This window comes from Panthera leo, chromosome B2, assembly GCF_018350215.1.
Source record: "Panthera leo isolate Ple1 chromosome B2, P.leo_Ple1_pat1.1, whole genome shotgun sequence".
Taxonomy (NCBI): Eukaryota; Metazoa; Chordata; class Mammalia; order Carnivora; family Felidae; genus Panthera; species Panthera leo.
The window spans coordinates 53,057,193-53,072,784 of NC_056683.1; the positions used below are offsets into that span (position 1 = coordinate 53,057,193).

Below are 15,592 nucleotides of genomic sequence, written 5' to 3' on the forward strand. Positions count from 1 at the left end.
TAATAACCATCTCTGGAGATTCTGATTAAGGTACTCTGGATCAGAGCTGGAGAAACACTGCTCTACGTGTACTGAAAAAAAAAAAAAAAAAGACTCTTGAACGTTATTTGCATTGGAGTGTTAAGCTAGAATAGTCATCAAAGAGTTTTTTTTATTTATGATTATCTACCAATTAAATTTTCTTATAATCCATGTTATGTCTCTCTGGTCAAAAACAACTATAGATCATTTCCCCACCAATTTTTAACCCTTTATCAAAATTCTTAATACTCAGCCTTTCATGATTAACTTCATTTGCCTTTAATGGCATTTAAGAGTCTTAACCTACCACAGGCTTTTCATATAAACTTTTGTACAATATGTTTATTGAGTAAATTTTCTATTTCTCCTAACTGGAGAACAATTGTTCCATCTAAAGCCACCGGATACAGTATTGTACATTCTGTGATTGCTAGCAAATATTAACACCTGACTCCACATCTCAATAAGAATCTGCAACAATTCAGGGCAACTAGGTGGCTCAGTTGGTTAAGTGTCTGACTCTGGCTCAGGTCATGATATCACGGTTCATGAGTTTGAGCCCCACCATCAGGTTCTGTGCTGACAGCTCAGAGCCTGAAGCCTGCTTAAGATTCTGTCTCTCTTATTCTCTTTCTCTGCCCCTCTCCCACTTGTGCTCTGTCTCTCTCTCTCTCAAAAATAAACACTAAAAATTAAAAAAAAAAAAAAAAAAAAGAATCTGCAACAATTCTAAAGTTCTCTAATGGTGGTTTCCCATTTTGTGTGATTAGTCATTTCATTCTTAAAATCCATTGTTCAGAAGTTCTCCATATTCCACCTAAATCCATCAGTTAAGTGCACTCTTTTTATGTAGCCAGCAGAAAGAAAATTCTATCACAACAAAGAAATTATTCATTGTTTTTAAAACTGATAGATCATAAAACTCTTTAGCCCTGATTTTAGTATTAGTTTATCAAATCAGTCTTTATACTTCACCCGCAAGAGATCTTCACTGAAAAATCCTAGTCCCTATGTTCTAATAAAACTATTAAAAGAAATTAATATTCCAATATTATTTGATAATTTCCATTGGATTGAACCATTAGGGTAGTACATGACTTCTAGAATATATTCATAAATACTAGTCTACTCATGATTCATACACTCTTTTGTTAAAACATACCTTGGGTTTTTCCCCTACAACCCCTGAATTATCTATCTATGCCAAAAGCATTTCAAAGCCACACATTTTTAAGGAACCAAAATTAAAACAGCAAAGCAGCTATGGCTTAACTAAGCATACATTTCAAACAATAGAACACCTCAGTATTCAAAATTATAGAAATCATTTTTATAAACCATCTAAGTACCTAGAACTATTGGCAATCAATTACTTATTAGGAGCTTACCTCATCATCAAAAATAAAAATGCACATTGGTATAAACAAGTATTTTTAAGTGCTCTTTCTCAGATATTCCCCATATGTATTTTACACACCCTAACATACTGAGAATATAAATGATTTTCTGATGTTCTCAGGGACATCAAACATTTGTCTAGTGCTCAATGTGGTAACCACACTCAAGCATTTTGAAAATATTTCTTAAAATATAAAAACAAGAGCTGTTTAGAATGAAATAATCTAGTTACCAAAGTGTGCACTCCACATCAACAATGTATTAGTTTCCACACTTGTGAAAATAGAACGAATGGAAAACATTCTCATTTCGTCTGCTAAAATAGCCACTAATATGGATCATGAATCCAGTATTAAAATATATATGCCTTGTCTTAAACAACATTGTTAATTCTGTAGTTTCATGCTTTGAAAATGGAGAATGTATTTGGACTAATTCAAAAGTATCGTATGATACCTTATAACAAGATTAAAAGTATACAAAACAACCCCAGCCCCTGTATGACTAAAGAACATAATTTTAAAGTCAAAGTCTTGAAAGCTTTGAAACCTAGACTAAATATCCTGTACATATGGTGATGTAAGCTTCCTGTCACCCATTCTCCAGAGGTGGATGTAATCAATCCCCATGTCAGTGAGAAGTGAGCCTATGTAAGCAACATGAAGATTCTATTTACCCATATTATATGTTAACCATTCTAAGAACTAATCACACGTCATTTCCTAGGTTCAATTACATTCAACGCTCTTGTCATTTCAGAAATCGATAAAGCCTTTTTGAATTATAAGGAAACAAATAAACAAGGGAAAGACTGAAATAAATCCATTTTAATGCTGATCAATAATTTTACAATGAACATATTTAAAAGATTTCTTCAGAACAGAAAAATGATCAGTACCATAAACACAGAGCCCCCAAATTTAAAATCCATAAAGTCACTTTATTAAAGTTGTTTGATGGTGGTCTGGTTTACTCTGCCAGTGGAATCATTTATAATGGAAAGAATTAAGTGAATCATTTGTTAAATCTAGTGGGATTTTATTAACTAATTTATACAGATAATGGGCCATTTGTTTTTTATGTTTAAAGAAACAGATACAATATTTTCATAGTCACTACAAAGCCAAAGGCCTTATTCTGGGAAACCAAAAAATTGCAGATATCACCGAACAAAGTTAATCACTCCTGCAGATAAATCAGACTTATACATTATTTAATTTAGATAAAACCAACTTCAAAATTCATTCTAAGGGTTTACTCTCAATCAGGTTTTAAAACATAACCCACCCTGGAATCAGCAGGGGATTATTACAATAATAAATACAATTCAATTTTTCGAATATTCTAAGTTGTTAAATGCGAGCTGCCTTGATACTAAGAAATGCCACGTGAAATTCTCAGGAAACATCGGGTTAAGCTTGTTTCACTCAACACATAACAAGGATGTGTCCTTCCTGGTGCCTGAAAGAAGAGTGGGAAAAAGATGTTACAAATCTCTACAGAATATTTTAAAAAGCTTGTTACTCAAATGCCAATCAAATAGGAACAAAAACAGAACTTGGGTTTTTCTCTTCCTAATAATTTCTTCCTTCTCAATATAAATTAAAAAATACAGTCAAGTAGGTAAATAAGGATACCTCCACATTGCTAATATAATAAAGTGAATTATTCCACATGGGAAACCACCATAGCCTTTTGACATTAACTTTCTCCCAAGAAGTTTATGGATGTCTTTGGCTTATAAGCAGAAAAATGACAAGTCAAATCACCACACCAGAGAAAAGGCAATTAAACAAAACACCTACTCGTCTCTTAAGTACATGATGACTTGGACCAGTTCAGCAGCTAACATTACACCATACACACAAACACAAATTGGGGGTTTAGAAATTTTCTAAAGACATGAGGAAAGGAAACAGAAACCTCTATGAGCCAATGTCCTTGAATATATAGTACAGGGAACACTACATCTTCATTCCTAGAAAAATGATACAGCGAACATTTCCAGAATAAAAAAGGCTTAACACATCCTTATTTTAGAAACGTGTGCTCACCTCCATAGCTCCAGAAAAAGTGCCATCCTTTCTCTCATCCTCATGGAGCTCCAGGAATCTTGGCTCAAAGAGTGGAGTCCAGGCCCTGCTTACACATCTTCGCCATGAGCCACAAGGGGCTGGCTGATCAGGAGAGAAGTAGCGAGCAAACGCCTCAGACCGTCTGAGGAAAAATGTTACCCTAAATACAGCATGTCATCAGGATGGAGCAGCAGGACAAGAACAGCTATGACAAAGAAGCAGTGGAAATGTTGACACCACAGATAATTTGGCCAGCAACAATGGGCCATGGGAAAGTAGCTGGTCAACATGATGATTTGCCCTAAAAGTTCATTTGGTCAAATATGGATGTTTCCAGTTTTTGTTTTTCAACTAATTGAATTTGGTGTGTCGGTGCCCTGTCATCCCATCCACTTAACTGCCCAAGATAAAATCGGAGTGATTTGTGAAAACACATGAGGATTCCTTGGAGCAATCTGATTGTTCTCTATTCCTCGGCACAAAAATGAAAATGTCATCTGACAAGCTTAACATATTTTAAAAACAGAACAGAAAGGAAACACTGTAAGCCACTCACAATCCAGACCTCAATTTTTTTTATAATGTATTACAAAAACAATGGCATGCTCAGGGGAGAAAATAAAATACAGATAAATAAATGGAACATAACAGACATCAAAAACCAACCTGGGGAAAAAATAAGCCAGGTAACCAAAACAGGATTAAACTGTATGTTTACCGTGCAGATTATTTTTTACACATACACATTCATATAGTATCAATTTTTCTAAACTATGTTTAAATCCATATACATTTTACACAGTTTATATATATAACACATTAAGTATCAGACATTTAAACTGTTCCAACCGTGCAAGACCTATAGGCCAAAAGTTACCAAATCGAATGACACAAAAATAGAAAAATGAGAAGTTGATGCATTAAGGTTTTAAAAACACTTGACAGTTTAGCAAAATTTCTAAATCAGAAGATATCTGTGGCTGGGGAGCCTTGCTTTTAACCAAACTGTCATTGAAACTTGTTTACCTATGTGCTTTAATCCCAAATGGTTTTAATCGATACATGTGCTACTACGAAGTGTGTGATAGGTATCAGTATGTGCTCACACGCCTTTTGACACGGGTCCACTCCACAAATGATTTGATAACAAGCCCCCGTGTACTACTGCCCTGTGGCTGCTGTAAAAAAAAGTCACCACAAACTTGGTCATTTGAAACAAAAGAATTTTATTCCCTCCCACTTCTGGAGGCCAGAAGTCTGAAGTCCAGAGCTTAACAGGGTTGTGTTCCCCCCAGAAGCTCTAGCGGAGAATCCATTCTTCATCTCTTCCAACTTCTGGTAACTGTCAGCATTCCTTGACTTGTAGCTGTATCACTCCCACTTCAGCCACCACGTTCTCACCTCTGCCTCTGACTTTAATTCTGCTCTCAGCACCTTTGAACTTGTATCAGCTACCCCTCAGACAATCCAGGATTGTTTCTCCATCACCATATCCTAGTTTAATCACATCTGCAAAGGCCCTTCATTCAAGTAAGATAACATTTACCGGTTTCAGGCATTAGAGGGTCTGATTATCTTGGGGGGGGGGGGCATTTTCAACCTAGTACACCCTAGTTATTCACAGAATCCGCCTATAATTTCCTTGAATCTGACCCACTATCTCTTATTGGAATTGTATTAGCCTCCATTTGTACATGTCTATTCTTTTCTCATTACCCAAAGCACAGGACACCATTTAAATGTCTTTGTTATTATCCAGCAAGTCCCATGTGAAAATATCGTACGATCATCTCCCTCAGTACAAACTTATTCTCCCTGCTCTCTTTTCTATTTATTGCTTGGTCTCCCTGTGCTATCATCCATGCAGAACTTTGAGAGTCATCCTTTTTCATCATTAAGTAACACATGCAATTGGTCCTTGAACCCTGCTGGTCCACCTTTCAGTTCATTTCAAACCAGTCCCACCCCACTCCCTCCTCCCACTCTCAATGTTCATGCCCTAGTTGTACTGGGGCACAGCCCAGCTAGACAGCTGCAAGGCTCTGTCCTCTACCTCAGCTCACCTTTATCTATTCTCTTTTCTGCTGTCAGAATCACCTCTCTAAAACTTTCTGAATTTGGGGCACCTGGCTGGCTCAGCTGGTTCAGCGTCTGACTTTGGCTCAGGTCGTGATCTCACAGTTCGCGAGTTCAAGCCCTGCAAAGAGCTTTGTGCTGACAGCTCAGAGCCTGGAGCCTGCCTCAGATTCTGTGTGTACCTCTGTCTCACTCACACTCTCTCTCTCTCAAAAATAAACATTAAAAAAATTTTAAACTTTCTAACTCTGATCAACTCACTTGCCTACTCAAAACCTTTGAAAAGGTCCCACTGCTGTCAGATTTAAGGGCAAACAGCACAGACATATGGGGCCCTTTGGGATTTGGCTGCTACCCACCCCCACAACCTCATCTTCTATTTCTATCCCATCCTTTTCATGTATCCTAAGCAGCCTGAACTAGTGTCAGCTTTTCGTAAAGTATCATGATTTCTTTTACTTTGACACTGTGGAATATGCTACAGGTTCCTGCCTTGCCAGGCCAAACAACTAGACAACTCCTATTTATCTTCCAGGATGTGGCCAAGAGACTACCTTGTTTAGGAAATGTATCTCTATGTGCTTTAAACGAGTGAATTGTACAGTACGTGAATTATATCTCAATAATGCTATTATTAAAAAGAAAAGAAGAATGAATTGGGCCAAGTGATGATCCCAAACTCATGTAGTGTTACACACATCTTCTTCAACTTTGCAAGACCCCATGTGCCTACCTCCTTAACATTTCTACTAAACTATCTACTGGCTCGTGTGACTGTTTGAGGGCAGGGCCCTCACAAATTAATCTTCACGTTCTCCTGGAATAGTATAATGTCTGGCACAATGAATGATCAGACTATAATCCTTAAACGGAGCATTCCGTGGTTGAAACCCATTATAATATGTCCAGCAAGTGTTAGAACTGAGTATCTGGTCACCTGGGTTGAAGTTAAGTATGTATGATTTGGCACTTAGAAAGTAAATCACCTTTGGGACTAAATCACCATTAGAATTGGCCTATACTAGACTTTAAAATTCAAAGTATGGGCATTTGAATGTAATTGTACTTTAGACAATATAATCTTTTCCCAGTGAAATATAGCCTTTGTCCTCAATTTGAATTCCAGGAATTAGGGTTCATATTTATCAATCTGCTTACAGGGATGAACCATGATCTGGCTGCTACAAGCTGTGTTTAATTAGCTTTAAAGCATTTTTCTAAGAGCTTCTGCCCTTCCAATTTAAGCTCCATTAATTTTTGGCTGCCACATTATAAAACAAAGTGAACATGTCCTTTTTAGCAGGGCTAAATCATTCATCATAAATACTTACAACCCACATCCACATGCAATGGAAGAATACTCATTTGTTTGCATTACCAAATATAAAAACTTTCATTTTCTCCTGTTTTCAAAGCTTTTCCACAAATGGTAAAGATCAATCTTCCCAGGATGTTACTTCTAACAACCAAGTTTTCATTAATGGCCAAAGGAAGGGAATAATTTGTAATTACATTCTTTATTGTAAAATAATACACATCACAAGAATTCTATCCAGATAACGTGGGCCAATTTTAGATGCTTAATCTATTAATTGCTTTCCTAAGAGAATATGTCTTCTGGCCTGGGAATCCTGGCTTCTTCTCCAGAGGTTTGCAGGAAAGAGAAAGAGAGGGAGAGGAGGGGTAGGGACTGTTCTTGCCTTCCCTGATCTGAAGGGACAGAACTGGAGAGAGTCCAAAGAGTTACACTTGGTAACTCCCAGTCTTCTATGTCGCTGGTTTAGAAGAGATTACATTCCAGATACTTCCACCGTCCCACTACCATGATTCCCTGCCCCAACACCTTGATTGCCTTGGAACTTTGTAATTAGCTTTTGTTTCTTTATCCCTTTACTGTCTACCTCCCCTGCGAGTCTGTATGGCTCCATGGGCAGTCCCGTTGTTTCTCTCACTAAAACCAATGCCGTATACATTCTGGGAACACAGTGAAAACAGGAAGGGAGCAAAGAAAGAAAAGATTTAAATCCGAAGGGCCATCCATGTTGCCTGGGATGGAATTTTATCCTAGTGCAAAAGTTCTAGATGAAGGTAAATCTTGAACAAAGTGGGAGCAGGCAGGGCACAAGAAAACACAGATGGGCATCTGCTTCTGGCTGCTGTAAGGAACAGGCATCCTTGGGAGAGGAAAAGAGCCCCTGAGGGCCCCTAATTTCCTATTTATCCTATCTGGCTTAATTAACAGGATCCCAACAGTATTATTTTTAAAGTGAATATATGCCGCTCACACTGCATAATTGCTCACATTTACACTTGGTCAGTCTACCCTTTCTAACATTGTTTCTGTGGGAAGAGTCACAATCCAAATAACTGACTCAAAGACTTAAAACACAATCAGCTCCAATTATAACCTGTTTTTCATTTCAGTTGTCTCTTATTTCCCTCTCCTATTCCATTTGAACTTTCTCTCTCTCACCTGTCTGTCTTCCCTTGTCCTGCCCGTGTTCATGTAAATGCATGCACATGTGCTCACACACGTGCATACATACACACACACACACTTTATATTGTTTGAAATAAGAACAAATAAACATACCCACTCTCATATCCAGTTACCAAGTCCTAGAATTCTTCCTTAATAATAAAAATTATGAGTTAGACATCCGGTGTTCACATTCCATTCCAATTCACACCCTGAGGCCTTATTTTGCCCATGCCCAGTCTGTCAAAATAGTTAGCAAATTGACGTCTTGATTCCAGTCTCTTCTCTTTTCAATCCATCCTGAATCTATCAGGAGCTCATAGTTGCCTCTAAAGCACTATTTTATATCACATTACTCTTGTTTTCTCATGTCACTTCCATGGCAAGTGAAAAAAGTTTACTTCCCGAATTACTTCTCTCCCAAATTGGAGTTGAGGATCTCCATATTATGATTCTATCCAACTTCCCAACTTCACTTCCTACCGCCCAGTAAGGACCTATCAGTGCAGCCTCAGGACCTCATTAAGATCAATTCATCATGGGGCACTGGGTGGCTCAGTCGGTTAAGCATCCACTCTTGGTTTCCACTATCAGGTCACTATCTCATGGTTCCTGAGATTGAGCCCTGCATCAGGCTCTGCGCTAACATTGTGGAGCCTGCTGGGGATTCTCTTTCTCTCTCTTCTTTTCTCTCAATAAACAGTAAAAAAAAAAAAAAAATCATTTCATCATTTCTTGGGCACACACTTAACCATCCCAGCCTGTGTGCCTTTACTAATATTCTTTCTCCCTCTTGTCTTCCTTTCTTTCCCAGTCACCCTTTCAAGATAAAATCTAGCCCCAAATCCTTCATAAATATTTCTCATGATACAAGATTCCCTTTCTCTACTGCTTCTGCACTTGAGATAACTCCATGCATTTGTGCAATGTTCTCACATTTTTTTTTTTCATGTTTCCTATGTAAGCCTCCCAACAACACAGCAAAGTAGGTATGGTTAAGTATGCACACTTCACAGATAAGGAGAAAAGTTTTCAAAGAGGCAAATTGATTTAGCCAAGCTTGCATAGCTGGAGTGTGGCAGAAACTATCTTTAAACCCTGGCCTTCAGATTCCATGTTAAATCCCTACTTGGCATTTACTAAAAATTGCCGCAGGTTGGCAAGGATTTGCATCCTTTTTTTTTTTTTTTTTTTTTTTTACTAGATTATAAGTTCCCTGAAGGCAGTAGCTGTGTAGAGAACTTGCGCTAATGCATTATAATACACAAGATGAGAAGTTAATCAATATCTGATTGCGGCATCCTAAGAGGAGTTCAGTCTGTCCATGTAAGAGGCTTTAATGATTCCTCTCTCCCTCTTCTGTCCAGTATTTAGACTCTGAGGGCTCGTGTGAACATGCTGTGATAAACTGCAATATATCTTGGCGATTTTTAAATTTCTTAAATCTAATTATCCCCAAAACAAACTGCAAATTCCCTAACAATAAGTAACTTTGACGAATAAAATGAGACCTGCTGATCTTTAAATGTTGGCCAATGTCGGCCAGGAGTTGTAGGAATAAAAGGCGGGGGAGACTGTAAGTGAAACTGAGTCCCCTGGCGCACTTGCTAACGACACATATATTGAGGATTCAGAATCGGTACTTTTTCCATCATATGTTTCTTACCCCAATTCTTATTGAACGCATGATCCCAGAAAGCAGACTACAAAACAGCGAACCAGTGACAAGGTGACACTGACTAAAGGGTCAGCAACAGACCCTGTTGTTCGTATTAGCCATTTGTCTGCACAGGCGCGAGTACTCATGATCATAATTCATACTGCACGGGAACTGTCTGCTGGCAACATTCTTCTTGTTTTGCAAAAAGGACTAAATAGTTCACTATTTTACAGTGTTCCATAAAGAGACGTTATGACATCTCAGACTGAAAGTTACTGAACAAGAACAGGGCATCTGACAGGAGCACTTAGAGGATTTCACGACAGGAAACGAACCTCATCTTTTGGAACACAATTAAGAAGATACTCACAGGCTCTCCCCGTGATCCATCCTGACCTGGAGCACCTGGAGGTCCCACTTCTCCCTTTTAAAGATAAAAAAAGAAAATAGAGAATTCTATTTTCAGGCATGCTTAGAAAACAAATATATATAAGTGAGTATTAAAGCACATTAGATACAAACATAAAAATTACTTCCAGATTATTAATAACGCTGTATGGTGACAGACAGCAACTGTACTTACAGTGAGTACAGCAGAATATACAGAATTGTTGAATCATTATGTTGTATACCTGAAACTGTCTATAACACTGTGTGTCAGCTGTACTTCAATTAAAAAATAAGTTAAATAAATCATAAAATAGCAAACAAAACTTTGACTAAGAAAAATTCTAACAAGAATACAAGATTTTTTATGTATAATTATAGATCTCTATTAACGAATTAGGTAAAAAGCCTAAATAAAAGGAGATACATATCCTCCTTATGGATAGAAAATCTTTTTCATAGTTTTGAAGCTATAAAGTCTTCATAGCATAAGGGTGTCAGATGTCTCCAAATTAATCAAAATTTAGTACAATTTCAATAGAAATTTCAAGGAGATTTTTGTTGTAATTTGGCGAAACAATGATAGGATTTCAATAGAAGAACAAATTACCAAAATATAGACAATCTAGAAAAAGACCAAGAGGGTGAAATGAATCCTTTCATATTTTTATCTTCCTTTTTACTTTAAAAATGATCATTCTGTTGTACTGGACCCAATGAATTGGAACATTCTTTTGGATCTATAAGAATTGATCATTCTAATTTGACCTTGCAAGCAACAGTTGCATTTTAAAAACAAATAAAACTTTCATTAAATGGATTTATAGGCTATTACTTGAAATTATTTGGCACTTTCATTTAGTATCTACCTATTTAAAAAAAAAACTTGTTTAATGTTTATTTATCTTTGAGAGACACAGAGCATGAGTGGCAGAGGGGCAGAGACAGAGGGAGACACAGAATCTGAAGCAGGCTCCAGGCTCTGAGCTGTCAGCACAGAGCCAGACGCGGGGCTCAAACTCACAAACTATGAGATCATGACCTGGGCTGAAGTCAGACACTTAACCAACTGAGCCACCCAGGCGCTCCATAGTATCTACCTATTTAAAATAAACATTTTATATGTTTAAAATGCTTATTTTTAGGTAGCTATAAAAACTATCCTAGTTTTCAGTTTTATGCCTTTAAATTACTATGTTCAAATTATTTAAGCATCTTATTTTACATCCACCTTTTAGCATTCTCAAACTTTTTCCCAAAATGCCAGTGTATACAAAAGTATGACACTCTGCTTATAAATATTAGCTGAATTTATTCATAAAATATGTAACATTTACAGATGAATACAGCTATTAAACTGCCGAGACACAAATAAGGGGTAGTGGGGGAGAAGCCTCCTAAAATACACACACAGACACAGACAGACACACCCCCAAACATTTAGGCTTTCTAACCTAACAGTCATTAGGAGCCATATTTTGTTTTCTGTTCAGCCAAATGTTGCATCATAACAAGCAAAGTTCTCTGCAATTATGCCACACTTTCCTTCATACCAGAAAAAACATTTCATTCTACATGAGAGCAAGAAAGCAAAACAAAAGCATTTTTCTTGTAAATGCTTCAAATGCCTGAGTGGAAACAGATCTAAGGGTAAAGAGTCTCAGAATACACGTACCGATGCATATGCCAACATTGTTTTCCAGAGTTTCAGATTCTAATGAATTTCCCAAAACTGTAAAAAACGAACCACAAAACGAAGAACCTGGCTAACATAATCAGCACTTAGGAAAAAAACTCAACCGTCTCACTTTATGGAACCAGTGTTCTCCCACTTTTATGAATTCTTGCATTTCATAGGCACAGTGAAATACCAGCGAAAGCCAAATATTTCATCTGTTCCAATTTTATTTACAAACACCAGCTGACAAGTGATGACAGAGGGAGCAAAGAATGATGTTTCCTGTAAATTAACCACATTGGGAGGGGGAGTGCTGCTGGCCTGATGGTTCTACAGAAAAGCTAATGAAAATCTCAGAGAAACAAGGATATATGTAGGATCCACTAAGTTTAAAAGCTATAGGTTACCAAGTCTGAAAAATTAAAGAAAAGGGATTTGTCAGGACTTAATAAAACAGAGAAATCCTACAACGACTACATCTAAACTCGACATTAAGATTAACAGGACCATTCATTCCCCCACATCAGCCAGCTCAGCCTCACTTCATGTGGGAACTTAAAAACACAACATTTCAGACCTAACAAATCAGCAGCTCTGGATGGTGGAGCCCAGCAGTCGGTTTTAACACACCCAGCTGACTCTGATGATGTGAGGGACATGGTGTATCTTTAAATCATTAGGCCACTTACCTTCCCATACCTCCAGGTACTGTCATATGTGACTTGCTAATCAAATCTGTAGTTTAGATCTTCTGTATATAAAGGGAGGAGGGCAGTTGTCAAATAGGAGAAACAAGTAATCTGGAATTACAGGACTACTTTAGCTGACAAAAAAACTGTCTCCTTCTACTACTCTGAAGACTTCATCTTATTTTTTTATTCTAATTAGCAGAGGGTTTTTTAAAAGCTTACTAATCATCATCAAGGATTATCAATAATTAAGTCCCCAAATTATTTGAGGATTTCTTTCTATTCCTACTTCTTAAACATAATGATACATCATCATATGAACAAAATATCACTATTTTATTATCTATCACTAGATAATAAATAGTAATAAAATATCACTATTTTAGTATCTACAGCGGTGATTTTCATACTAGCTGCAACAGAATCTCCTGGAGAATTTGTTAGACTGAAAACTGTGGACTTCACCCCAGAGTTTCTGATTCAATAGGTGTGGGGTAGATGTCAGGAATTGGCATTTCCAACAAGTTCCCAGAAAGTGCTGGACGGTGGCCACTGGGACCAATGCTCTAGCCCATATCTCAAGAGACTTATACATCCTTGGTTTCGCTTACCAACACCTCTCTGTGTGAACTATAATGACACTGTACAGTTTTACACTTGGCACTGAGTTTTATGATGGCTATGCTGTTCAACAGATATCTTGTTTATGGAAGTGTTGTTTTCCTGAGTTGTACATTCTTTGAAGGCAAGGAACATATCTACATGAGTGTTTTATCACCTACAATATTTAGAATTGTGCCAAATGAAATGCATGACTACATGTAAAGCTTTATGTCCCCTTCTTTACAAACAACTAAAGAGCATATGAAGGAAGGAGGACTTGGCTATTTATTCTTAAATACTTGATTCCAAGAGGATAAAGGAAATGGGGAGAAACATTTATGCACAGCACTATAGCACTCGCTGTTGTGAAATTACGGAGTTTGGTTATCATAAGACAATGACAAATAATCTTTACCTAGAAGTATGCTCTTGATTCTCTGAATAATGTTTCATTGGGAGATGAATGATGATTTCTTTGGAGCCATTCTCCATAAAATAATTAAATGCCGTACACAACTAACCTGTGAAGTGCAGTGTTGTGACGTAACCTGATCATCTGATTGCTTTCATGACCTGGAGAACCTGACACATGCTAATTTGTTTGGCTGGTGGAAAACAAATGCCCCTAGCTCTAATCTATCATTTTGCATTCTATTATTAACTTCTTATTTGATATAAAATAACTGAAAAGATGCTATGCTAAACATTATCCCTAAATCCAATTTCTACAGCTAATGTCAACGACGATTTATTCCACAAAAAGCAGCTATTTTTAAGAAGTAAATTTAACCAAAAACAGATACGTAAAACTCGCATTGTATATGTATTTCCTTTCATGTTGTGGTCACTGGTACTTACCCACAAAAAAAAATTAAAAGAATGGAGAATAATTTAGTTTGTGGTCATAGCAACCCTCAAAATCAGGTGTGTGACCACTAAAATATAATTTAATTTTGAGGAAGTTCCTTACTTTGTTATTAAATACTTTGACTTTGATCTTAATTCATGGTTTATTCTTAGTTTGTAAACAAATCTCTACCATACCAAAGGATATACTGAAGATATAAGACTAGGGAAGCTTCTCCCGGGTTACCAAATAAATAGACAAGAAGTTTGGGACCCATCATGCATAGAGGGGAATCACACAAACTAGGCTTAGAATTCTAGCCCTGCCATGTAAATGACCGCACTTCTGGATAAATTAATTAATCTGTATTAATCTGACCATAATGTCTAAGTGGCATTAATACTCCCAACTCCCAAGATTCTTTTATTAAGAAAACAAATTAAGAGGCTTTGTGAAAGTACCTTGCACATCTCAAGACACAGAAGGGAAGATTCATGAAAGTTTGCTATTTCATTGTCATCAAAAAGTTGGGGTTTCAACAATCCTTTACCTTATGATTTGTTTTAGGCTTCACTTTTTTCAAATAATATGGTATTTTCATATTTGTACTGCTATGGCTTAGCATTATCATTTAGAAAACATGAGTATTTTTAAAAAGATGGTCAATATTTTAATCTAGCTAAAATACCACAAAAATAGTAGAGGCCATAGTTCCATCATCATTTCCTATATTGAAGAAAGATTATTTGGCTATAACATGATTTTTCAACAATTTGGTGAAAGACACTTTCAGTGGTTATTAAATTATGGCTACATTATCTAGGACACATTATTAATCTCCTCATTCTTTAGTTGCCTCATCTCTAAGAGGATAATTTCTTTTTTCCACTTGTAGTTCAATGACTTTTGAGTTTAATGGGAGAATGCATATACAATGCTGGGAAAAGAGCCAGGCATGTAGGAAGTATCCATAAATTGTGTCTGTTATCATGTGTCCTGTCCTGTGTTCACTTCTCTCCAGATCCAGTTTCGACACCATTTTTCAGTATTTCAATTGCTAACTGAGATTCTTATCCCTTTGCCTCACTGTTCAAGCACAGCACTTGCTTATGCAAACCTCAATATTGAGTTAATCAAACGGAAAGCCTCCTCAGACCCACTCTTGGGTTTCTAAGTATAGCAGTGGGAGGGGAAATATAGTACCACTGTTGACCAGATGATAACTTCCAGCTTCAAATACACTTCAAAGCAGCTTCTATATTTTCTTAATCTCTTCTGTACCACATTCTCCACAGAGCTAAAAGTTCTTTAATCAACAGAAATTCCCTTTTCCCTGCCTCTCAACAGGTGATAATTTACACTTCCTTAGAGGAAAGAGAAGTTAGACATCTTGCCACCAAACCAACAAACTGTCCTGAATTTACATCCACCCATTCTTTTTTTCTTCTTCTTTTCTTCCTCCCCCTCCTTCTTCCATCCTTCATTTCTTCCTTCTTTCCTTCCTTTTTTTTTTTTTTTTTTACAGTGAAAGGGTCTCTTTCCCACAACCTAAGATAGTCCCTTCCAATTCCGTTCACTCTCCCATTCCTTCCCCTCTGCAAATGAGACAGTTATCAGTATTTAACTACTTGCTGGACATGTACTCTTAAATGTGCCACATTATAATCAAATGCACACAT

The 15,592-nt window shown here is 37.0% G+C and overlaps 1 protein-coding gene across 6 annotated transcripts in view; it reads right to left on the minus strand.

The window, feature by feature from the left end:
- COL21A1 (collagen type XXI alpha 1 chain) overlaps positions 1-15,592 on the minus strand; it is a 171,666-nt gene that overhangs the window by 30,113 nt on the left and 125,961 nt on the right. For all 6 annotated transcript variants that reach the window (XM_042939082.1, XM_042939086.1, XM_042939085.1 and 3 more), the window contains one exon: positions 10,080-10,133. In XM_042939082.1, the coding sequence (XP_042795016.1) occupies positions 10,080-10,133 (54 nt within the window). The remainder of the gene's footprint in view (positions 1-10,079; positions 10,134-15,592) is intronic.